This window comes from Eublepharis macularius, chromosome 6 (genome assembly GCF_028583425.1).
Source record: "Eublepharis macularius isolate TG4126 chromosome 6, MPM_Emac_v1.0, whole genome shotgun sequence".
NCBI lineage: Eukaryota > Metazoa > Chordata > Lepidosauria > Squamata > Eublepharidae > Eublepharis > Eublepharis macularius.
This window is the reverse complement of record NC_072795.1, coordinates 134,135,738-134,160,578: the sequence shown is the minus strand read 5'-3', so window position 1 is coordinate 134,160,578 and position 24,841 is coordinate 134,135,738. Positions and strand designations below refer to the sequence as shown.

General features: G+C 43.4%; 1 protein-coding gene across 3 annotated transcripts in view; it reads right to left on the bottom strand.

Moving 5' to 3' along the window:
* BMS1 (BMS1 ribosome biogenesis factor) overlaps nt 1-24,841 on the bottom strand; it is a 47,588-nt gene that overhangs the window by 7,828 nt on the left and 14,919 nt on the right. For all 3 annotated transcript variants that reach the window (XM_054983573.1, XM_054983571.1, XM_054983572.1), the window contains exons 3-17: nt 21,650-21,840; nt 20,337-20,416; nt 18,425-18,613; nt 16,729-16,871; nt 16,216-16,337; nt 13,992-14,188; nt 11,228-11,367; nt 9,964-10,784; nt 9,467-9,568; nt 8,497-8,651; nt 7,368-7,449; nt 6,225-6,301; nt 4,490-4,666; nt 2,518-2,706; nt 1,192-1,372 (exon numbers count right to left, since the gene is read on the bottom strand). In XM_054983573.1, the coding sequence (XP_054839548.1) occupies nt 1,192-1,372; nt 2,518-2,706; nt 4,490-4,666; nt 6,225-6,301; nt 7,368-7,449; nt 8,497-8,651; nt 9,467-9,568; nt 9,964-10,784; nt 11,228-11,367; nt 13,992-14,188; nt 16,216-16,337; nt 16,729-16,871; nt 18,425-18,613; nt 20,337-20,416; nt 21,650-21,840 (2,846 nt within the window). The remainder of the gene's footprint in view (nt 1-1,191; nt 1,373-2,517; nt 2,707-4,489; nt 4,667-6,224; nt 6,302-7,367; nt 7,450-8,496; nt 8,652-9,466; nt 9,569-9,963; nt 10,785-11,227; nt 11,368-13,991; nt 14,189-16,215; nt 16,338-16,728; nt 16,872-18,424; nt 18,614-20,336; nt 20,417-21,649; nt 21,841-24,841) is intronic.

Genomic DNA, 24,841 nt, shown 5'->3' with positions numbered 1-24,841 from the left:
GGCACACGTGCCCCAATCCCGCCTCGCCAGCTGCACAGCTTGATGCCTCCAGCCATGGCTGGCCTTCTGACAACCAATGTCATCCTCAGGTGCCTCCTCTCCTCTCGATCTGCCTCAAGCTTTCAGGAGCCAGCCCTGGCAGAGGACACCTGGGTAGCTGGCTGACATGCCTACCTGCAGTGCAGGAGGGATCCAAGGCTCGGGGGTGAGGAGGGCCCTGGACAGGTGTTGGGGCTGTCACCACAGACAATGGGGACTCCCTTGTGTTTGGACACTGTGTGAGGTAGTGGGGCAGGACAGTAAGCTTGAGTATCTGGTGCATTTGATGAACCAGTGGTCCCCTTTTCCTATGAGTGCTGGGTAGCAAAGCTTTTACTGTACCAAGATTATCTCAAGGTAATGGATAGACTTGTCTCGTTTGCATGTCTAGCAGAGAAGTCGAGGAAGATTCTTCCCCCCGGCCACATAGAATATGTGAATATGTTTTTACATAGAATGGGGCTATTCATTTGCCTCGAGTGTGTCTGGCCCTGCCTCCCAAATATTTGCCACAGTCTGCCTACTTTGAGCTGGATGGTTACTAAAACTGTACCAGCTTTTCCTTGCTCTGGTAAACTATCAACCTATTCCAGAATGAAACTTGAGCCTTCAATATACCAGTAAAGACTTTGTTGCCCACCAAGTGATTATTCAGAACGCTTGGTTAAATGGCATCACCCAGAGGGCAAGCTCTCCTCTCCCCCCCACCTCCCTCAGCCACAATGCCCCTGGGTCTTTGGGGGGATTACTGTTGGCGGTAGCTCTGCCTCAGCACACTGACTTGTAATCCCCTTAGCCTAAGCACTGATTAATCTTCGACGTGAACTGGTTCCACACCCAGCTCGCAGCACTTCTGATGCACTGTGGCTACGAGGTTCTGGAGAAAGCAAAATTATTATGCAGGCACATCTGTCAATCAATGTTTAGGCACAGAAGCCTCGGGCCTGAGGAAAAGGCAGTTTTCAAGGCCTTCCCAGCCTTCTACAAACAGTCAGAAGCATGACCTCTCTGCACCTCACACAATTCAACACTGTTACGTGAGGTCTCAAGCAAGTTACCAATATTTGTTTTGATACACTAGGTTTTCCAGAGGCTCTCGGTCCTTCCCTTCAAACTAGAAAGTGGAGGGGTTTAGAGGAGGTTTCCCCTTACCCCAGAAAGATGCTCCGCAATGCATATGCTGTGGCGTATACTTGAGCAGCCTGTGGCGACCGTTATGGTCTTCAATGTAATACATGGGGATAGTCTGAAACCTTCTCCAGCCCAGCGAGAGAATTAAAGGGTCGCGAGTCTTCAGGATCTTCTTATACCAGCGATGCTTCTTCAGGCGCATCTAAGCCAAAAGCAAGGCAGAGTTTTATCAAAAGCCAGCTTCAGAACGAACGTCTACAATTATTTCTGCACTCCTCATCCTGGCTTAATATCACTTTTACCGTATAGATGATCAGTAGCACGGATATATGAATGTTGTATGATTCTGAGCTCCTAAGCAAAACAATTGAACACAACAGGCACAGACACTAATGAGGTACATGAAACACAGGGCAGGGTCTCCAAAAGGGTCAGCCCAGAGAATGGTGCCTGGAAGGAGAAGAGCCACAAGCAAGGGAGGTGCCAAAGTTGTGCTGGCCCAGTGAGGTCTTTGGAGCTCTCGAGACGAGGGCAGTGACCATGAAAGAGAGCAGCCCCTGAACCACATGAGCAGCGGGCTTTTGCCTGCCTCCTCCAGCACTGGAAGTAAGTGCAAGGACCGTACAACGTCTTCGGATTTCATTTCATTTCTCTCATCCAACTTTTTACTGCAAGATGTAGAACCAGGGCTTTTTTTCTGGGAAAAGAGGCGGTGGAACTCAGTGGGTTGCCCTCGGAGAAAATGATCACATGACTGGTGGCCCCGCCCCCTGATCTCTAGACAGAGGGGAGTTGAGATTGCAATCTAAACTCCTTTCTGTCTGGAGATCAGGGGGCGGGGCCACCAGCCATGTGACCATTTTCAAGAGGTTCCGGAACTCCGTTCCCCCTCACTCCCCCTGGAAAAAAGCCCTGTGTAGAACCAAGCCTTTCTGTGAGCAGAAGTTACCTTTATGCATGCAAAAAGGCACCTCTGGATCAAATCCAGAGTTTGCATCAGACAATGACAGCAAGGTGTAAAATGCTCTAGGACACAATGTAAGGAAGTAAATCTGGTCTATGGATGAACGGAAAAGGAACCAGGCAAGCTGACTGCCAAAACATATGTTAAAAGAAGGGGGGGGTAGATTTCTATGTGGCAGTAGACTAAAATACTATATTTATACAAGACACAGCTGAATGAGATTTCAAGTTGTGAGCTTTTTCCCCATTCTTTTCAGCACTTCAACATTGAACTAGAAATACAGAAGAAAAAATAAATCTGCCCATACGAAACACGTTGTGTACATCAGCACGCGAGAGAGCCTAGCGCCACAGGGAAGACCCCACGAAGTCGAGGCTGCCTACCTGCACGTACCCCACATTTCCCTCAGTGTTTCCCAGGCCACCTAAGACAACTGGATAGTGGGGATCAAAATTCAGCACCAGTTCACAGGGGGCATTTTCAATTTCGATCCGGACATACATTCCAGGCCGGAAGCCCTCATACTGCACTCTGGTCTCGTCATCTTGGTCCTCAAATTCAGCCTGGTTAAGCTTTAGGAGAGAATCGGGACAGAAAAGGGAGCCACAATGAAAACAAGAGAGGCACAATTCTCCAAAATAGTAAAGCGTCCAGTAGCACCTTTAAGACTAACCAACTTTATTGTAGCAGAAGCTACATGACCTCGGCCGAAAAAGCATTCGTCACTTGCTTCCCTCTGCTAGGTATGGTGCCCTTTCAAATATCTGCACGTGCCTCTTCCTCCTTTTCCCACACCCTTGTTGGTTCTGCTCAGCCGGCAGACATGAAAAGAGGAGCCAAAATATGCAGGGCCAGCTAGACATGGCAAATTTTGAATACAGATACACCACTGCTGCCAAGGAATTTCAACATTCCTTCACTTCTCGGATTCTAAAAGCTCCTCCTTCATTTCACTCTGTCAAATGTAGACATGTTGGAGGCACTGACGGAGGCCAGTATGAGGGGGAGGAGGCCCAACGAGGCGAAGCTCACAGTAGTCAGCCCGTTTTTCCAGAGCTCAAAATGTTCCGTTGGCTCCCAGTTTGGGGCACAAATCAAAGCGCTGGCACTGACCTTTAAAACATCAGGATACCTGAAGGAGTGCTTTTTGCCGCCCAAAGCTGTTGGTCTGCTGAGACCACGACTTCCTTGGTCTGTCTCTGCAAGTGCCTCCCTTCGTTCTCTTTTAAGAGTTAGGCAAGGTCAGTTTAGCCAAACTGCTGGTCATGAAGGCAGTGCTGTTTTTCATTGCTCCTGGCAGTGCAGTTGTACATCATTTGACGTTTTTATTTATGCTAATTAACACCTTATGGAATGGCCTGTCTGAAGAGGTCAGGAAAGGTCTCACATTCCTGGCTTTCCACAAATTATGCAAAACTGAATTATTCCCGGGGGGGGGGGGGGGCTTTTTCACTCAGGCAACAGGGCTGTGTTGTAAGGAAATGGGGCAGATAGATGACTGGTAAACGGACAGGGACTGTAGATTATACTACTGGGTACTCTCTGTGGATACAGATATGATCTTATTGGGTAGTTTCTGTTTTGTTTAATAGGACATGTCAAATTGTTACGTTTTGTTCCAGCAATATTTTATAGCTGTACTCCTGTATTTGAATTGTATCCTTCTTTTCAAATTTCTGCCATGCATATCCTACTGTATGATGCACTGAATGTCCCAGCTGTTGATTTGCATGGATTACACTGTGTAATCCACTTTGCACCTCAGTGAAAAAGGTAGGTTATACAGATAAATAAATAAACAGGTGCAGCTGAGCCAAAATTCTTCCAAGATATGAAACGAATCAGAGGAGGGCGTGCCCTCTCGCCCGTGGAGGTAAGAGGCGGGAAGCGAGCCCTGCCTCCAGACCTAACAGGAAGAAGCCACTCCCCAGCCAGGATGCCCCCTTCAAGCTAGAAGTAACCCTCTTCTCACATTATAATGCACTGTCAAGCCATGCCATAGTGCTGAGCGCTTCCACATTATTTTTAAATGTACAAAGTGTTACCTGCACACTACTTTATAATTACCACCACAATTACTGTCTGCATATTAGAAACTGAAAGAGAGGGGGGGTCAAGCTCAGCTTCCAACTTAACATCACTCGGTGAGATTAACACAGAATTTAGGTTCAAACCAGGAACTTCCTGCACACTGTGTGGTGATCTTTGGGCTGGTCTTAATACAAAAAAAAAATCATCTGGTTTCTGTTCTTGGAGTTCTGCTATAGTCCAACAGAGCTCTGTAAAGTTTTTGTGTACTGATTTGTAGCTCTCCCTCAACACCACCCTCCTTTCTATCGAGCAGAGCTTGCATACCCGCGCCTGTTTCAGCATCTCTCCTTTCAGATCGTCAAAGTAAGTGGCGTCCCCGTCATCGTACTCCGCATCAAACATCTCCTTCAGTTTTCGTTTCTTCGCCAAACGCTGCTGCTTCTCCTTGTCTTCCTCGCCACCTTTTCCCTCGCTGCCCTCCTTCTCCTCTTTCCTTGCTGCCTAATAAGGAAAAAAGGGATTTGTCTCATCCAAGACTTTTTCCAAAAGAGCTGCAGAAGACAAGGGAAAAAAGCCAACCAGACAAGAGCTGGGTGGGGGTAACTAAAGACACAAATCAAACAATCATCTTGGACACCAGAGAATGGGCTTATCGTACATAAGGAAAGAAAATGTCTATTTTATGATTCTTACATGGGGGTGAAAAACTAGCCTCAGCTTGCCACCTTGCAGCAGAATGAGATGGTAGAGTCCTGAAGTGGATTAATGGACTGTACCACTTCAGACTGTAAGTAAGGAATCATATTTTTGAATCCCCCTCCCCTTTTTAAACCTAAATAAAGGAAAGCAAGGGCTGAGCCCTTTCTTGCATACACTAATTTTCTACCAAAGGGAAGTTTATAGGGAGGAGTGTTGGAAAATGTCCCCATCATCTCCCCGCCCCGGCCTGAAGCCTTAAAGACCATCCGCCCTGAGCCTGCTGGAAATGCAGGGAGGGCGGAATGGAAACAAACAAACAAATGCCCGTCACTTCAGAATTCTAGCCCCAGATTCTGCTGACTGGATCAATCTCACCTGATCACTTTCAAGGGCTGGACAATGATCTTCATGGTGAGAGGGACATGAAAGGAGAAGAACAGTAACCACAGGGATAAGAAATGAAGCGCAGAAATGAGAGGAGAACAGAGGTGTGAAGTGGTACTGGAGGGGATGGCCCTACAGAGGTGAAGGATGAGAGAGCTGCCTACAGAAACACACCCAAATATACTGCTGTCCTGTTGCTTTGGCATGGTCGAAGGAAGCCAACGCCATGCCAGTCACTGTTGCGTTGTTCTTTCCAGGCAGCATGATCAGAAGAAAAAACTTCCATCTAAATGCTATCGATCCAACTCACTTTTCTACTATGAATTTGTGTTTTCAATTAATCTAATCGCCTAAAACTTATGAAGGGTAGAAAAACAGGGTATGCCAACAGACAGGTAGTGTTCATCGACAGCCAAGGCTCAAATGGAATAAATGTTTTAATCACAGTCCTCAGGCACTCCTCAGAAAAAGTCAAACGTTATTATTTCTGTAATGCCTGTAACCTCACATTTCTCTTTCACTGAAGCTTGATGAAGAAGACTCTTGTGGGGACTGCTGCAGGCCTGCCAAGACATTTTGGCCTACTGACCCTGTGCGAAGCAAGAAAAGTAAGAGAGTCCCTGGGCAGTTCAAGGGCAATTATTAGTTCCACACAATTCTGGGGAAAATACTGAAAATCTGCAACATTTGCTGAAATTTGACCAGCTGCAGAGATGCTCAAATAAAGCTTCTAGAGCTCAAGGACAATGATGAAAAGAATTAGGCAATAGCTGAATCAGTTACTGACAAAGACCAAGTTAAGGCATGTTTCTACAAAACAGCAAAATTTGCGTTATCAGCACCCTTTATGCCAAATGCAGAATCTGGGACTCCATTGACAGAGTTTATGCTTTATAAATGGCATACTACTGCTCTTAGCTTATGCTGTGTATGTAAATGCTTGGTTTAACGCCCCCCCCCCCCATTGCTCTCATACCTCATCTTCTTGATCAGTTCCTCTGCCTTTGTGCACAGTTCCCGTTTCCAGGTCTTCAAAATCACCATATAGTTCTTCTATAAAAAGCAGGAACATTTTACTATTTTTTAATCTGTGCATTAATAACATTTGATTTATATAATGCCCTTCAGGACACGTTAATGCCACACTCTGAGTGGTTTACAAAAAATGTTATTATTATCTTCACAACAATCACCTTGTGAGGACGGTCGGGTTGAGAGAGCTCTGAGAGAGCTGTGACAAACCCAAGGTCACCCAGCTGGCTTCAAGTGGAGGAGGAGTAGGGAATCAAACCCGGCTCTCCAGATTAGAGTCCTGCCACTCTTAACCACTACACCAAATAGGCTTTCTTATGCAGTCACCTGTCAACTCGTCAAGGCCTCCAGTCACAAAATATTGCTCTCATTGCAGGCTCCCTTCATGAATTCATCTGGAGTACTTCCAGGAGATTTGAAACCTCGACGGCCTGCAACAGAAGGCCACTCCTACTGCTGGGGTGCTGACTTGTACCCATGAAGAGAATACGGGTTAGATCCAGACAAGTGGCGCAATCCTAACGGTGCCGCCCACTGATTTCAATGGGCTTAGACTGGAGTCACTCTCCTGAGGAACGCACTGTAAATCTTCTGCTTATACAAGGCAGTTTTTTCAATGGGAAAAAAGTTCCTACCTCTCCCATCCTCTCAACAGAAGCCCACTGATCTCCCCCAAAACCTCATTCGTCCTCAGGAACAAATATGAAAGGAAAATTGGGGGTATGTTAGCACCCAGAGAGAATTGGCAGAAATTACTTCACCCATTAGAGGAAAATTGAGCGTGGAGCCAACCCTACAGGACTTTTGTGTGGTAAGAAGATTATCTGCTTGAAGAAATAACAAGTCCTTTCCTGTAAGCTCAGGGCAACTTGTGAAAATATTTAAGACAAGTACGGGTGTTCACCTTTTTCCATTTCTGCCCTCAGTGGCCATAAAAAGCCTATTCCACATCCTTCTTGAAATCCCTTTTCCTCAACGGAATGAGAAAAGTTTTGCCATGAGTCCTTCCAATATCGAAGCTGGCTCTGAAACAATCTCGCCCCCCCCCCCTCAAGAGAAGAATTATCAACAGAAACATCCACCTTACCATCGTCTTTCAACAGTTTTGCTGCATCTTTATCAGCTTCCCAGTTTCCTGTCACAAAGCAGTCCCGGATACTGTCCATAACCTGCAAAAACAGGAGAGATAAGACAGCAGACCCATTACTCATTCCCAGAACAGAACTGCACTACACCTGGCCGATTACGAGAGCCCACCAAACCAAACCTTAACAAAATACTGCCCGTCGCTTGTTGCTGGATGACTGCAGAGCACTCTGCCCTTTCCCTTTCTGCAGCGTCAAGTCAGCAAAGTCCGTTTTCGACGGCCGCTTTATTCAGAAAAGGCAAAGGTTGTCAGGCAAAACGAAACGGCCCAAGGACACGGAACTGAGGGAAACTGGTCATTGAGGCAGACTGGACTGCATCACAAGACGGCTCTTCTCTTCTCTGAATCCCGCACTGAGAAGACTACAGGCCCTGAAATTCATCCCTCCGCGTGACTGGGATGGTCAAGCATGTATCATATAAACACACATGCAGGAACAATTCCTTCTCGGATATCCCTTCTGACATCCACAGAGTTGGTGTGTCAGAGCAGTCAGAGTGCAGGACTAGGACTAAGGACCAGTCAGCCTTCCTTAGACTAACCTACCTCACAGGGTTGTTGGGAGGATAAGGCAGAAGAGGGGCAAACCAGGTATGCTACCCTGAGCTCCTTGGAAGGGAAGTGGATAAATATATGATGCATTTCCCTTTCCTTCTCAAAGTGGTCCTTCCTTCTGTCTCCTGCCTCAGAGGAAATCTGTCTCCACCAGCCATTATTTGACATCCCCACAGACCCTCAGATTTAAGGGATGGCTGACTCCCTCCCCAGCTTTCCAGTCTTAGTGGCAGAGGACCAAGCTGCATTGTGCTCTCATGTATCTGCAAGGGATGCTATTATAATATTCTCAGTTTGTTGGAACTGTTAAGGAGCTCTGTTGTGCTTGCAAGCCACAAACAGACCAACTCTGCATATCTGTAGGACTGCTTCTCCCTACACTCCTATCAGCAGAAAAACAGCTGTTGGTGGTCCCCAGCCCCAGGGAGGCCCGCCTGGCCTCATCCTCTACAATGCAAGTTCCTGAGAATACTGTAAATAATGAATCTCAAAAACAAAACAAAACCAAGAGTACCTCATCTAAGTCCCAATTTTGGGGGTCTTCTACAGGGAATTTGGAACAGTCAAGGGCATCAGCTTTTCGCTTTGATTCCTTGTCAGGACGACTGACGCGGAACAACCCTCCGAGCTCTTCACCTGCTTCACCTTCATCCTCCTCATCCTCAGCCACTGAATATCACCACAATAAGAAAAAAATCGACAAAACACCTGAGTTACAGTAACATTTTCAATGCCTTGCACAGCAAGGCTGCAACACTTCCAATAGCAGTGGAACACCCCAGAAATACTGCACCTGGCAGCTCTTTTATAAACTGGATCTTGCAAAAATAAGCATAAGGAATTAGGAAACTCATCTTGCCTAAGGCTGCCTGATCTACATGTCAGGAGTCTGACTTTCAGTTAATGGCTACTGTGGTTTCCTCAATCTCATGCAGAAGGGCTGCTGGCAATCTAGTGGGCAGTCCACTTCCACGGTTTCTTGGCTGTGGCTTCCCAATTTCAGTAGCCCTGGGACACACAAGCACACTTGCCCACAGCTAGTCAGAATCAGGGTGTGACGAGGCCAAGGAAGTTGGGCCTGGGAAAGAGTGGGATCCTTACTTCTTCAAGACTGCCAGGGTGGTGTAGTGGCTGGAGCGCTGGACTAGGATCTGGGAGATCCAGATTCAAATCCCCACCCTGCTGTGGAAGTTCACCGAGAGACCTAGGTCAGTCTCCCTCTTATAGCCTAACTGACCCTACAGAATTGTTCTGAGGATTAAAAAAAGGGAGAATGATGTTGCAAACCATGGGTCCCCACGGGGTGAAAAACAGGTTGTAAACACATAAAAATATAGTCTACCGTATAATGCAATACATAATAACTCACACAGGTGATGCTAGAAAAAGGTTGTGGGCTCACGCCTTTGGCCCGATGTGTTCTTTTCTCTCCTCCCCAGGTATTTCAAGGATGAGAGAAAGCAAAGTGTTTTGTTTTTTGTTACCTGCCCCATAAACAAGTTTACGGAGATTGGGAGCTGACTGCTGCTGCCTTAGAAAAGCTTCTGCTGCTTTCTGAGTAAGGTCTTCTTTCCATTTAAGTGCACCTGGAAGGGGAAAAAAATACAGTGTTCCTTATCTGATTGGGTTACTTGGGAACCAGGTGTTTGGGGGGCAATTCCATCTGTAACCTAAATTTCCCCTGCTGCTATTCACCCCCCAAAGTATTCTACTTTCTCCTGCTTTTACTTAAGCTTGGTTTGCCTTAATCTCATCTCACAAGAGCCCCTTTTCAACTAGAAAACTGTAAGGTAATATGTAAAACATATAATAAATGACAACGAACAGTCAGAAATCAGAAATGGTTGGCTTGAGTTGTCTATCTCAGTTGCAATCCCAAACCAAGTAGATTCACACACAGTAACTTTGACAAGCGATACTACCAGAAGGAAAGGGACAATCACAATTAAACATAAAGAAATCAACTATATAAAGAACATACCAGCAGTGTCTGCAGAAAAGTCAGCTGCTTCTTTATACTCGTCTTCCTCTTTCAACAGACTTTCAATGCCGTCCTCCTCCTTTACTGACTTTGATTCGAGGTTCTTATTTCCAGCACTCTGCAAGTGGAACTCCTCAGCATCTTCTCCGCTGGACTCCTCAGCATCCGAGTCTTCCACCAATCCCTCTTCCTCTTCCAAGGAGAAGTATTCTTCCAGTTCAGATGCTGATGCTTCTTCTGCTGTAACATTTCCAGAATCTGTAGCGGCAGCAACCTTTTTCTGGCAGTCTCTCTTGCTTCCCGATTCTCTCTCTCTCTTGCTGGTTTCACGGTACCTGGGCCTACTGAACAGATTTGTGTTTCTGGCTGATTCAGAATCAGTACCCTCCTTGTCTTCCTCCGCCTCCTCCTGCTCACTTGCTTGTCCTTCTCCATCTGTATCTTTCAGACTCCTGTCAAGGACAGTTTCTCCTTCCTCCCCTGAGCTCATCTCCAAATCATCGTCGCTGTCGGCAAAAGCTGGGAGCTCCCCTGGAACCGCTTGTTCCATTTCTTTTGTAAGGCGCTTGCAAGTTCTCAGAACCAGTTCCTGTTCTGGGAGCTCTTGACTGCTTTGTTGTGAATGTACCTTCTCCTCTTCCTTAGTATCACTTTCTTCTCCATTCTCATCCACAGACATTTCTTCTTCTTCTTCATCATCATCATCTTCATCCTCCCCCTCCCCCTCAGTGTCCCTGTCTTCGTCTTCAAACACTGCCTTCCGGCGTATCCTCCCTTTGTTTGTGTCCATTTTCTTCTCTTCTTTAGGCATTGTGAACATCCTTCCCCAAGAAGAAAAAAAAAACAGGCACCAATTTTAAACTCTCACAACCTACTCAAACCCACCAATACTAAAAAGAGTATGTTAGTGATTTCCATAGATGTAGAGAAAGAACCTGTTCTACCATCAGGATAAAGAAGATGGCACAGACTGACGGGGTTTTCTTTGGCCATAAACAACACCGTCACCATGTGTCATTCCCTCCCCCCCACGGCACTTATGCATTGCAAAATATTAAAGGATTTTCAAAATTCTCTGGGATCCTTTGACGTGCCGCTTGCATGAGAGTTACTTATCTGAACCTTCTAAGACACAGCCAGCAACCACATGGGAACACATCGCAGAAGAGGGGCTCCCTCACCACTACCCAGGATCTGAAGCAAAAGGCCTCTCTCACACACTGACACTATGAGGCCCTCAACTGATTAGAACGCTGATGCCTACCTTTGAGTTTCCACATCCTCAGTCCCTATAGGTTTGGAATCCATGAAGAGAGAGATTCTGCTGGACGCCATCTTGGAATCAATGGTGGAGTGTGTGGAGATGAGGCTCTGGACCAGTTCATGATTTGGCCTCACTTCCTCCTGACAAACAAAAAATGTTTCATTCACTGTTTTCTTCCTGTTTCTCTTTTGCTGATTTCATTAGCTATTAACAGCAATACTTCTATATTACTCATTATTGAGAATTCTATCAGATATATTTGTTTTAAAAAGCTCAGGACAGGTACATGAAGGACCTTTATTCCCCCTTTAGCATACTAAATTACTTAGATCATTTACTCAGAATGTAACGAGCTCTTGCCCGTGTCTAAAACTAAGCTGCAACTAGCCAGGAGAAAGATGTATCTCTCTCCTGGGAAGCTTGCAGCAATTAGTTTTTAGACCTGTCAAACAGATAAGTTCTTTGAACCAGCTGTTTATTAGTACATGTATTTATATAGGGTTCAATATTGCTTTGCAACTCTTTATCAAACACACAAAACCTGTCTAGAGTTTATTTCACTTTATTGAAAATACACCCTAGTTTTTTAATCAAGCAAGTAATCAAAATATAAATGGCTATTAATATGAATCCTATAAAAACAGAACACAGAAAGGCAATAAGAAATAAGTTTACTAACATTTCTTAATAAATCCTAAGTTTAATACGCTCAAAGTTTCTATGAAATACATAGGTAGAATAAGTTCTCACCTAGATTCTCTCAAGAGAGTTCTTCCATCAGTACCCTGCCATACTATCTGTGTTTGCAATTATATACCCAATCATATGCAAATATTTAAGGTCTATTCACATGATAGCACAAACAAATAATGATTGGTTTGACACTTCACTGAATATTCATAATTTCATAGTACAGCCTTCCAATTAGTTAAAAAATTATGTCATAGTCAGAACTGCAAAAGAAAACTATAAATCTCTGACAAGTGTCAAGAAAAGTTAAGTTGGGCGATCACCATTGGTTGAATCTCTGATAGAGGAACATTAATCTCGATAGAGTCCACTATTTTAATTAATTGTCAAAGGATGAAAGCACACCTGTTGAATTACCTAACACATAGAAAAAATACATAGACAGTTCATGCAAAGTTTAAAAGTTCATCTAGCGAATACAAGAGCTTGGCCTAGTACTATTCCATATTGATTATTGTCATGTGATTTTAATATATATTGGCATAACAAGAAATTACAGACTTTTTCAAAAGGTACCCTCCTCCAATCACAACAGTTTACAATTTCACATACTAGGCAAAAGCCAGAAACCAAGCCAAACCTCACCATTCCTAAATATATACATTTTCACTGGCCCAGTGTGCCTACAGAGATATCCAGATCTTAACCACGGTTGAAAAGGGACTTTAAAGAGATAGCTAAATGTCTGCTCCAGAATATCTGTAACTAAAGCAGTAATTTCCAAACTGCACATCAGAATACACCAGCATGCTGCAAGAAAAATGCTTAGGTGCTGAGGAAAACGAAATTAGCCACTCATGTGAGCCCAAAAGCATTCATTCATAGCACTGTCCATTCCCCCTCCTCTGAACAGGAAATGGGTCTGTTTCACTTGTCCATCAGGTGTTCAAATGATCTGCCCAAATGTGTCTCTGCATGCATCACTGTTCTCAGCTTGGCTACTTCCAGGTGCGCGCACACAGAATTCTCACCCTTGCAAATTCTAAAAAGCGTTTGGGTGTTAAAATGTGGTGCCCAAGACTGAACATAGTACTTCAACTGAAGTCTAACCAGAGCAGAGTAAAGCAACACCACCACCTCATGAGATCCAGACACTATCCTTGTGTTGATGCAGCCCCAAATCACATTTGCCTTTTTAGCTACCACATCACACTGCTGACTCATGTTCAGTGTATGGTCTACTAAGACCCCTAGATCCTTCTCACATGTACTACTGACAAGACAAGTCTCCCCCATCGTATAATCATGTAGCAGAGTGGTTAGAGAGCTAGGATCTGGGAGACTTAGGTTCAAATGCCCTCTGCCGTAGGAGCTCGCTGGGTGACCTTGGGCCAGTCACACGCTCACAAGGTGGGAAAAAATGGAAAGGAGAATAATGTCAAAAGCTTTAGGGTCCCCAGTGGGGAGAAAGACAGGGCATAAAACAACACAAACACAATGTTTAAGAAACAGGTTAAATATTAACTGCCACATCCTATTTTAGATCCAGAAGAGTTGGCCATGTTAGTCTGTAGTAGCAAAATAGCAGAAAGTCAAGTAGCACCGTTAAGACTAACCAATATAATTCTTGGTTGTTGTGGGTTTTCCGGGCTGTATTGCCGTGGTCTTGGCATTGTAGTTCCTGACGTTTCGCCAGCAGCTGTGGCTGGCATCTTCAGAGGTGTAGCACCAAAAGACAGAGATCTCTCAGTGTCACAGGTCTCAGTGTCACAGTGACACTGAGAGATCTCTGTCTTTTGGTGCTACACCTCTGAAGATGCCAGCCACAGCTGCTGGCGAAACATCAGGAACTACAATGCCAAGACCACGGCAATACAGCCCGGAAAACCCACAACAACCATCGTTCTCCGGCCGTGAAAGCCTTCGACAATATAATTCTTGCCTGATGGAGGAAACTCATGAAGGAAAACAGTCATGTTTTAAGTGCAGCATTACAGAACACAAGTGTCTGCCCATGTAGAAATTATCTCCCTGTAGGAAGAGATGATCTCCCTGTAAGACCCTTCTCCCTTACCTCTTGCTCTTGACGTGTGTGACTCCCCCCCAGGTCAATATAAACAGCATCTTTGTCATACACTAATCCTCCAACTCCCGACAGCGGAGCGTATATCAGCTTCTCCTTCTCATTTAAGGAACGCTTCTTTTGGTGCTCAGGAAGGGCACACGGGTCTGGTAGGAAAGAGACATCGCTCACCGTGAAGTCCCCTACACCTGATCAAAAGAGGACAGAAGTCACAAGACAAAATGCCAGACAAGGGGCCATTAAGAATTAACCATAGAAACCTCCACATTTCATACAGCAATTTTATGCCTATGAAGCATCAGAAGGACTACAAATGCCATCAACTTCATTCGTCTCACATAACTTAAGACTTCCTTTCCAACAGGAAATGTTCACAGTGTGTAAGAACTAAGTATAAACACAAACAAGAGAATCACAGTTTAAAACTCATCCTTATTAAACAGCCAAGTAAACCCTTAGGGATCTTAGCTTCCAGCTAAGCCAGGAGGCCACCTCTTAAGAGTCAGCTGGAAAAGATGATGGTCAAGCAAGCAGTCCAAGGAAAGGCTTTTCAAAGCTCCTTCTTTAGGAGCCATCGCTCGCAGAAATGATAACAAAAAACCAGGGAAACTGAGAATTAACAGGCTCCTGAGGGTGTGGCACAGCCTGTCCCGGGCTACAGCAGCAGACTCTCTAAGCAAGCCCAGCTGCCAAGATCACCCTGACAGCCTCACGAAGTGCTGGATTCTTATGGGCAACCTTATTATGATGCCTAAGCAAGGAGGGCATTATGACATCATGAAGACACTGTATGACGCTTGTCAACTTCAGCCACATAATAAAATCCATCCCTCACTATGCGTGAATATACGTTTGCTAAGGTTGATTCAGTTCTGACAGATTAATCAACCAAAGCTTTAGTTGACTGATCAAGGTAGAAACAGTTTGATCCAAGAGCTTAAACTCATTTTTTGAATACTGGGGTACAAAGTTTACATGATTTTGGTCTGCCAGGTTGTATTGTAATATGGCAAAAACTGGTTTTTATGAGTGTATGCCTTTTGCAATAAGCACGGCTTTTAGTATACTTTGTTGTGTATGTCTGAATTTTGTTAGGGTTGGAAAGAAGTGGGATTTAAGAAGTCCTTAAAGAAAGAAAACAAGTACTAAAGACTGGCCAAGTGGACACGTTAGGCTGCATGAAGGGCAGCTTAGTGAGATCCATTTGAAAGCACAAGGTGAAGAGAGGCAGATGGAAACTATTCAGTCAATGAGAAAGGAGGAGGGCAGATTTAGCACCCCCACCTGTCCTCCTAATACCTTTATTGATCATGAAGGCCTTGAAAAATATTCAATAACTCATTTGTCAGCAGCAAAGGGTTTTTTATAATGCTACAAAAATATGTTCTTGCTAAAACAGTTCCTCAGAATTCTGAACACTGACACGCTGCCGCCCATACAGTTACCCACCCCCTCATGCAACTATTTCATTATGTCTCAAATGTATACACATCACTTTTCGGTCCAACCAGGAAACTCTAAGCCCACTATAATTTTGAAAACTGTAACTCCACATGGCTGCAATGCATAACAAACACATGTGTATCCCACAATGAACCACAAGACTTTTAAGGTCATTTTCTAGGTTCAATTAACATAAATCAGTTTCACAGACATGTTTACGTGGCCTTCGACTGCGACTAGTGAGCTCTGCCCTTCCAATGAAGCCTTAATGTTTTCAGGACGCAGCCCAGCCAAGGCAACATTCCTCAGACTCTTCCTTGGTAGATGGGGTCAGTGGTCCGCCCAGTTCGGAAACCTGCGTCACGCAGCCCGTCTTCAGCAATATGGGGAGAGCAGTGCTTGTCTGCCTTACTCAGCTAAGTCCCACCAAAGTAATGTATAAGGAGGACTTCAAGCAGTCTGCAACGGTATTGCCCCAATCCTGTTAGGCGTACTTGGCACAGAGAAGCAGGTTTCTGCATCGACAGCCCTACCCAAATGTGAAATCAAATCCCTGCTTAATCCAACCACTGTAGCCAGGGGCGTTTTGAAAAACGGCAGCAAAAGAAGAGGCCGAAGCCTGGGTTCAGTCAGCCACACCCCCTCAAGAGCAGATTGGTAGGATTGCTTTCTAAAAATCAGGCACTCCATTGGATTATCAAGACCTGAGAGTGTAAGTCCCTTTGATCCTCCCCCCCGCCAACGCACAAAGAAAAGAGGGAAGATACCCAACCTGGTATGTGTATCTGGCTTTTGTTTTTCAAGTACGCTCCTCTTAAGTAGCCATACAGCGAAACCCTCCTGTCACACTTTGGATTAACCCGGACATCTTCTGGGTTCGTCAAATCTTCCATCCTACAGAACACAAGGAAAGACTTCAGAGTTACAGTCTCTAAATGTGTGGAACGCACAGTATGGAAATATGAGGCACACTACTTTAACTTGGTATTATAGGCATCGCTCTCTCTTTCAATTGTTTACATGAGCTTACATGCTTAAACTATCCCTTTTTGTTACTGCAACATCCTGAATTTTACCAGATGCTTCTCTCAACATCTGCCTAAAAGAGCACTGTGCATAGCGGCTTACCCTTCATGAAACACTCCCCCATGCCACCATTCAGTGGTCTAATGAACTTTTTGCCCCCAAATTATAATATATACCAGCAATTTCCTAGTCAGTACTAACACCCAGTCAGTACTATTAAGGAGCATGGGAGGGAAGTAGGAGAGCACAGAAAAATCACCTGTCTGCCAGAACATATGGATGAGATGTCTGCCATGTCAGAGGACGGAACTTCATTACTGAGATAAAGCGCCCCAGGTTGTGGATTTCCTGCTTCTGATATTCTCCATGTACCGTCCCAGAGAGATAGAACAGCTTGGCACCCTACACAATTCACAAATCAGAGCATTCATTTCAATAGCACAGGTGCCTTATTGCATCAGAAGCGAGGCATGCAGCAAGTTTTCCAGCAGAGGCTCAGAACGGCACGGCGTCTGGCGTGTCTGACCAGGATCTGAGAGACCCCGGTTCAAGGTCCCCCTCTGCCGTGGAAGCTTGCTGGGTGACCTGGGGCCAGTCACTTTCTTTTAATGTAACCTACCTGGCAGGGTTGTTAAGAGGATAAAATGGAGAACGTTGAAGTAAATAAATAAATAATAAAATAAATGCAAGACTGAACAATGTTAATTGTTTCTTAGTTCTTCAACCTTTTCTCTTAAAATGATGGATAAATAGGGGGTTCCTCAGAGGCATTACCATTCATATACAAAATCTCCACCATTATACACTTCAGGCTAATGGTGTCCACCCTTCAGGACCCCTTCAGGAAAAGCTGCCACCCTCGATCGGAGCTCTCAGGGCAGAAAGCAAACAGCCCGATCACTCTCAGCCACCATTTTGAACGTTCTGCTTTCTCAGCCCTCCCTTCCAGACAGAACCTGTGCAAATTAGAATGCTGGTATGATGGCTGAGACCGCAGCATAAGATATGTCACCAGGGCTTTTTTTCTGGGAAAAGGGATGGTGGAACTCAGTGGGTTGCCCTTGGAGAAACTGGTCACATGGCCGGTGGCCCCGCCCCCTGATCTCCAGACAGAGGGGAGCTTAGATTGCCCTCCACGCCACTGAACGGCGCAGAGGACAATCTCAACTCCCCTCTGTCTGAAGATCAGGGGGTGGGCCCACCGGCCATGTGACCATTTTCAAGAGGTTCCGGAACTCCGTCCCCCCGCGCTCCCCCTGAAAAAAAGCCCTGTATGTCACCACACTGAAGTCATGTGAGCTCTAAAAAAAAATTTATGCTTAATAACACGTGATTTAAGAATGACCTCCAAACACGTCACAACTACCTCAAAAGACTACCAATCAATACAAAATCCAAGGCTGTGATTTCACTCACACGTAGAAAACGGACTAGAGAGCCAGTGTTGTAACGGACTACAATCTGCAAGACTCAAATTCGAACCCCCACTCTGCCACAGAAGCAAACTGTTATTATTTATTTATTTACTTCACTCTCAGCCTAACTTACCTCACAGGGTTGTTGTGAGGATAAAATGGAGGAGGAGAATAATATAAGCTGTTTTGGGTCCCCATTGGGGAGAAATAATAGAATCATAGAATCATAGGTCTCAAAGGGACCTGTAGGGTCATCGAGTCCAGCCCCCTGCACAATGTAGGAAATTTAGTTATCTCCCTCCTTACCCTCCCCCCAGTGTGGGGTATATATAAAGTAAATAAATAAACTACAAGTTTACCATCAATATGAGAGACGGATGTACAGCATGAAACCATGTCTGGGTGTGTAAGAAGTCAGTTGGCTAATGCAACACAGCTTGCCACATAAATAACAAGCCTAGGATACACATGGTTTTTCTTCACTGCTAGATATATTCCCCAGTACCTATCATTTATCTCAAGTTACTGAAATACCAATACCTGATAAACTTCAGTCCAAAATCTGTGTTTCAATCTTTTTTTCGTCTTCTTGAGCTGTTTGTTATTCTTCAAGGTATCCAAGTGGGTAAGAACACCCATGATTTTTGGAAAGCCATGTATCTGGCAAATGTTCAGGAATTCAAATGTTTCCATTTCAAATCCAAAACTGGCATCAATAAGCATCAATACCTGAGTAACAAACAGGGGGAGAGGGGGAGAGAGGGGCATGAAAAAGTTGGAACCCATTTGATTTCAAGGGAAGTTGCCATAATAATCAAATGGCTTTGCCACGTGGACAGACCCTGCTCTTCACCACAACATTCAGTAAAATTAATAAAGAGAAGACTTTATGGGATTTTAAAAAAATCAGCAGAGAGGGTCAGCTGGATCCAGTCAGAGCAAACACACAACCTGTTCACTCATTACAGTGAACACACATACGTGTACATGAGCACGTCTAAGAGAGAACCAACACATGATTGCTTTGAAAATGAAACTGGGGTCTAGACGTGGATAATTGTGGGGTTCAAATCATACATTCAGCTGCACATGCACTGAAGGTAACAGAATTACGCAACACATGTATTTAAAATGTATTTAAAAATCAAGCAAACACTGTACACAGATTGTCCATGAACAGGGCTTAAAGTAAGTGTGTTTTATTTAAAGAGAAAAAAGATATTAAACAGATCCTTCACTGCAGTAAAATAGGCTGATTTATTGTAAATGTTTGGCACTCAGTGGCTTCCAAGAAACTACATATAAAAGCCATCAGCTAACAGAGAGACTGCCATTGACTGCCTTCAGATGAGAAAGATTTTACACAATTATTTACTTCAAAGATTTATACAGCCTTGCCAATAGTGTCCAAGAAAGCTAACATTTTTTTAAAAAAAGAAATAGTAATATTTAAATGTTTAATATTAAATAAGAATAGTTGAATAATAATAAATCAGCAATTGTTGGATACAAGACAGCCAATGTGGTGCAAGCGTTAGACTGTCAGGCTGGTAATCAAGGAGACCCAGGTTCGAATGCCCCAGTCTTCCATGAAAGTCTCCTGGGTGACCTTGGGCCAGTCACTAGTTCAGACTAACCTACCTCACAGGGTTGATGTGAGGATAAACCGGAGAAGAGAAGAACAATGTAAGCTACTTTGGATCCTCATTTGGGGAGAAAGGCAGGATATAAATGAAGTAAATAAGAAAAATAAATAATAGCTCAATAAAATATAATACAAGAGAAGAGCATTAGTTAAAATCTCTAACATCGGCGATAAGGTATCTTACCAAGCAAGTTTAATTTTTTTAAAAAAACGCTATCAAAAACAATTGAAACAGAAACATATCCTAGAACAAAAATGATAAGGATTGTAAATAGGCAAATCTCTTGGAAAAGGTCGTTCCACCACAGAGAAGGCTCTGCTCGGAGCAACCAGCACCCTCCATTCAGTGGGCAAGGGCACCTGAAGCAAGGCCTCTGAATGAAGGTGTCAAGGAATGGACTGGACTACGTGGGACCAGGATATCCATCAGACAATTCCAAAGGACGTAGGGCTTTAAAGCCTCAGACCAATACTCTGAAAAAGATAAGACCCACCCCGCACAAAAAAAACCCCCACAACTGAAAGCTGACGAAGATCTTTCAGGACAGCTACAACACAAGCATAGCAGGGTGTACCTGAAAATCACTTTCCTAAACAAGACATACATGTGGGCAAGGTTTTTCCCAGCTGCTGCACAGTGCAATTCAAGCTGCGTTTACTCAGAATTCAGTGAAACACTCCTAAGTATGCACGGAAAAGAATGCAGCAACTACTTCCAGAGCTCTTTTCTAGCGGAACACGACAAGTTTGCATCGTGCTGGTTTTTCCTCTCAAGAAAACTTGCCTCTTCGTACTGTTACAACTCACCAGATCAGCAACTTTAGCAAGGTCAATCATCATATTAATATCACATCCACATTCAATGATGGTCAGTCTTCGCTTTTTACCTGTAAAGAACGAGAACGAACAGAACTCAGCAAGCTTCAATATTATCATGCAAACAGTAAAGAAGTTTTTGTTCTGTTCTAATACCGTAGAGCTAACAGATAATTTGTACAATTTCAACTATTGATTTATAGTCATGTGACCATTGCTTTAGTGAACAAATTAACTTTCGGGGCTCAATTCCTGTTAAAAATCAAAAGATCAAAACAGGACTTATGATAGGCAAATGATACACCTGGCTCAGTAGAGAAACAGCAAGCTTTGTAATTTCCTTGGCTTGCAGATAAATGATGATCATAATAATGTCCAAAAGACACATGATTTGGACACATGTCCAAAAGACACATGATTAAAACAAATTGAAATTAGTTCATTCTATACACTTCAGTGACCAACATCAGAAAGTGCAATGTGCACGTACAGTGATCAATAATATTACAATATGTTCACATCAAACAAATAACAATATTCCATAAGCCATTGTAACAATATGAATGTCACTTTAGGGCAACTGGCCAAAGATTGGGAGTCCAAAGACTCTTAAATAGTCTCCCATGGTTTATTGTTAATCAGCAAATGAGAATCAGAAGCCATGGTTCAAAGCAAGCTGGCTAACATGGTTTGTGCTGGCTGCGGTTTGTCACAATGTCTGACCTGACAAATCAAGCTATGGCCATCAGTAGAGAAATTGATAAAACAATTGCAACATCAAGTACGTTTATGAAGCAGGTGTAAAAATGAAATTGCTTAAACAAAGTTTGCCTGTTGGGTCCTAACTAGAGATGGGCACGAACCGAAATATTAAACGAAGTTTGTCACGAACTGGGCTGGTTTCTGGTCCACGAACCAGCAGTTTGTGGGAGGGCTTTTCTGACGAACCGCATCAGATCTTTAGGGCAGTTCATTTGGTTCGCTTTCCGGTTCATCACTGCAGACAGCCCTGGTGCCAATCAGTCGTTTTCCTACGCAACCGGGGGGGGGAGGGAGGGGGGCTTTCTGCAGACCTGCTGCTGCTCCAGAAGTGACACATTCACAAACCAAACAAACCGGTTAGAACCAGACAATTTCATGCCAGTTTGTGATTCATGAAACGCAATGAACCACCATTTTCCCAGTTCATGTCTGCCTCTAGTTCTAACTGTACTTAACCCAAACTACAGTTTGGTGCAATGTCTAAATTGAGGATTAGTTACAAATGCACACATACTCCGATACAGGCTCGTATCTTTTCTTACCTGAAACAATTGTCACAGGGCCCCGAATTTCAACCAACTTCTGCCTGGTGAAATTCTTAATAAGACATTTGATCAAGGTGCTCTTCCCAACCTTTGGAGGGCCAACCACTACCACCACCACTGGTGGAGGCTCTAAGGGAGTGCGATCAACCACTGGAATGTGATGCTTCTTTGTCTTCAGATCCTGAGTCCTGGTTTTAAGAATAATGAATTTATAAAGCTGCAATAACTATATGGCTATGCAGCGTTAAATGATGTACTTGGTAGGAGCTACACTAGTGGCCAAAATTGTGGAAACCTTTTGGAAAAAGTGCACTTTTGAGGTTTGAGGGCTCATAACACCACCTTTTTTTGGAGTAATACCATAAAATTATATATCAATGGAAAGACAATGTAATCAAGAATGTAATGCAACAAAGTTTGTTCAATTATCTGTATTCTATAAGAGCCAAATAACCGGGAAAAGGAAGCACAACTTGCTTAGGTTGATATGAAGTAGCTTTCCTTCATTTGAATGTAGCCAATGAGCACGAGTCTTTAGAGAGCCAATCAGGTGTCATCTTGTTTTGGCAATGAGCCAATCAGGTCACAGTAGGATTCAGCTATTGATGTCATGTATTGGAGCTGAGAAGAGGTCATTTGTCAGTGTGTTATGTGATTGCTATCAAGTTGGTTGGTTGGTTTTGTGTTCTTTCGTTTAGTGAGCTTGTAAAAACGTAATAAAATTAAAGAAATGGCACAAAGAGTTGACTGGTCACCCAGAAAGTGAAGTGAACAAGGCTACAGTTATGAAGAAATTAGGTGAAAAATTGGTTGAAACTTAACCAAAGGTGGCATTTCTAAAATTTTGGAGCAGTATAAGGCTACTCAGTCACTACAAAACCAGACTGGTAAAGGCAGGAAAAGGTGCACACAAGCAAGGGATGACAGAAGAATTGAGAGACTGAGCCTAGGTGACAGAAGAAAATCATACAGAACGAAATGGCACAATCATACAGAACAAAAATCATAAAGAATGAAATGGCGCAATTCAATGTGAAGTTGAGTGCAAGGACTGTTCGGCGCAGACTGGAAGAATTTGGTCTTAATGCTAGAATTCCACGAAAAAAAAATTGTTATCTCTCAAACAAAGGTTGAAAAGATTAAACTGGGCTAAAACCCATGATAACTGGACAGCAGGACAATGGGACAGTGTTATTTGGAGTGATGAGACCAAAATCTCCCTGTTTGGTAGCCATGACATAAAATATGTGAGAAAAAGAATCGGAGAAGATTTGCATCCTGATTGCATTACACCTACCGTGAAACACCCAGATAGTGTTATGATATGGGGTTGTACGACATCAAACGGTGTGGGCAAAATTTGAATGATAAATGGCAATATAAATGCCCAAAAATACATAAATGAAATACTTGAGTCCAAACTAAAGCCTTCCACATGTGATCTTTTCCAAGATTATGAAGCATTTATATTTCAACAAGATTCAGCTCCATGTCATGTTGCTGCTGTGTGCAAAAAGGGGTTTCAAGATAATCATATTCCACTGTTGGAATGGCCTGGGGATAGCCCAGACCTTAACCCCATCGAAAATCTATGGAGCCGACTAAAGAAACTGGTTAGTGAGCAGCAACCTAGCAATAAACCGCAATTAATAGAAGTAATAACTCACTCGTGGTTTCACATTATAACAGCTGCAGAACTATAAAACTTGGTTCACTCCATGGGAAGGCGTTGTAAGGCCATAATTAAAGCAAAAGGTTACCTAAGTATTAACTGACATGGTGAGAACTGCTGTATAACTCATTTTTTCTATGTGTTTCTATTTTCTTCTTTATAACTACTGTTCTAAAAAAATTCATTCATAAAAGTTATTGCATTACATTCTTGATTAAATTATCTTTCCATTGATATATAATTTTATGGTATCACTCCAAAAAAAAGTGGTGTTATGAGCCATCAAACCTCAAAAATACACTTTTTTCAAAAGGTTTCCACAATTTTGGCCACTAGTGTATATGCACAGCTCCAGCACGAGAAAGGATTTTGCAATGAGACCATTGGTGGGGCATCCAAAGGCAACATGCCTACACAGGAATTCAAAAATCCACAACTAGAAGAACCCTGAAAATTCATTCATTAAACATGAACATGGCTTGTTCTTTGCTATTCTTTTTTTTTCTTTTGGATGTACTTTGTTTCAAGTTGCATTTTATGACACAGTATGCAGTCTTTAAATCGGAAAAAGATAAAACTTTATTTTAAATGTAATCACCATTGACAACAGTGGCAGTTTGTCAGTCATAGAATTACATTTTGCAGAAAATATAATTGGAAGGTTGGCCACGTCTCCTCCAGCACTTGAGTGGAAGTTTAACTCCACTTGTTCAATCCAATGATTCAGCCCTTTCATTCGCCAGAAAGGCACGGAGTCCTAGCAAGTGACTTTATTCCCTTATTACCTTCCATTCACTTTCTGATTCAACCATAAATATAGTTTCAGGTGGGCAGCCGTGTTGGTCCGCAGTAAAATAGCAAGATTCTAGTCCAGTAGCACCTTAAAGACCAACAAGATTTTTAAGGTATAAACTTTCAAGAGTCAAAGTGCCTTCACAGAGGTGAAGTTTTGATGAAAGGATCTTTGACTCCTGGAAGCTTATACCCTAAAAATCACACTGTAAAATAAGCTAGTTCAATATAGCACCTGAAGATACTGGGACTGGATATGGCAAGGCCAGTCAAATCTCTGCTCAGCTATAGAGCTTTCAAAATAGTCCTCACCAAAAACTCTCTCAAAGGATTATAGCAAGGATAGAACACTGTTCTAAATTCCTCAAAAGCAAGATAAAGAACATGGGTTCTGTAAGGAAATTGCTAACTTGAGACTAGGTCTTGGAAAGAAAATGGCTGAACTTAGGTTCAAGTCAGTCAGTATTATAAGACTTGTGGCCTAGCTCTGATATGTGGTTACAAAGCTGATTAGAAATACCTGTAGGGCAGTCAGTAGAGTATACCAGAGAGAAGCTGTATGCTGTTCATCACCTCAGCATATCCTTATGCTAAACCAGCTAGGCATGAGAGAGGGCTTGCATTCTAATGGATGAGTGAGATATTAAGCAACAGAAACTATTCAGAGTTGCTTAGGTAGCTAGCTCTCGGGTTTTAGGCAGTTTTATTATCTAGCAACAGTAAGG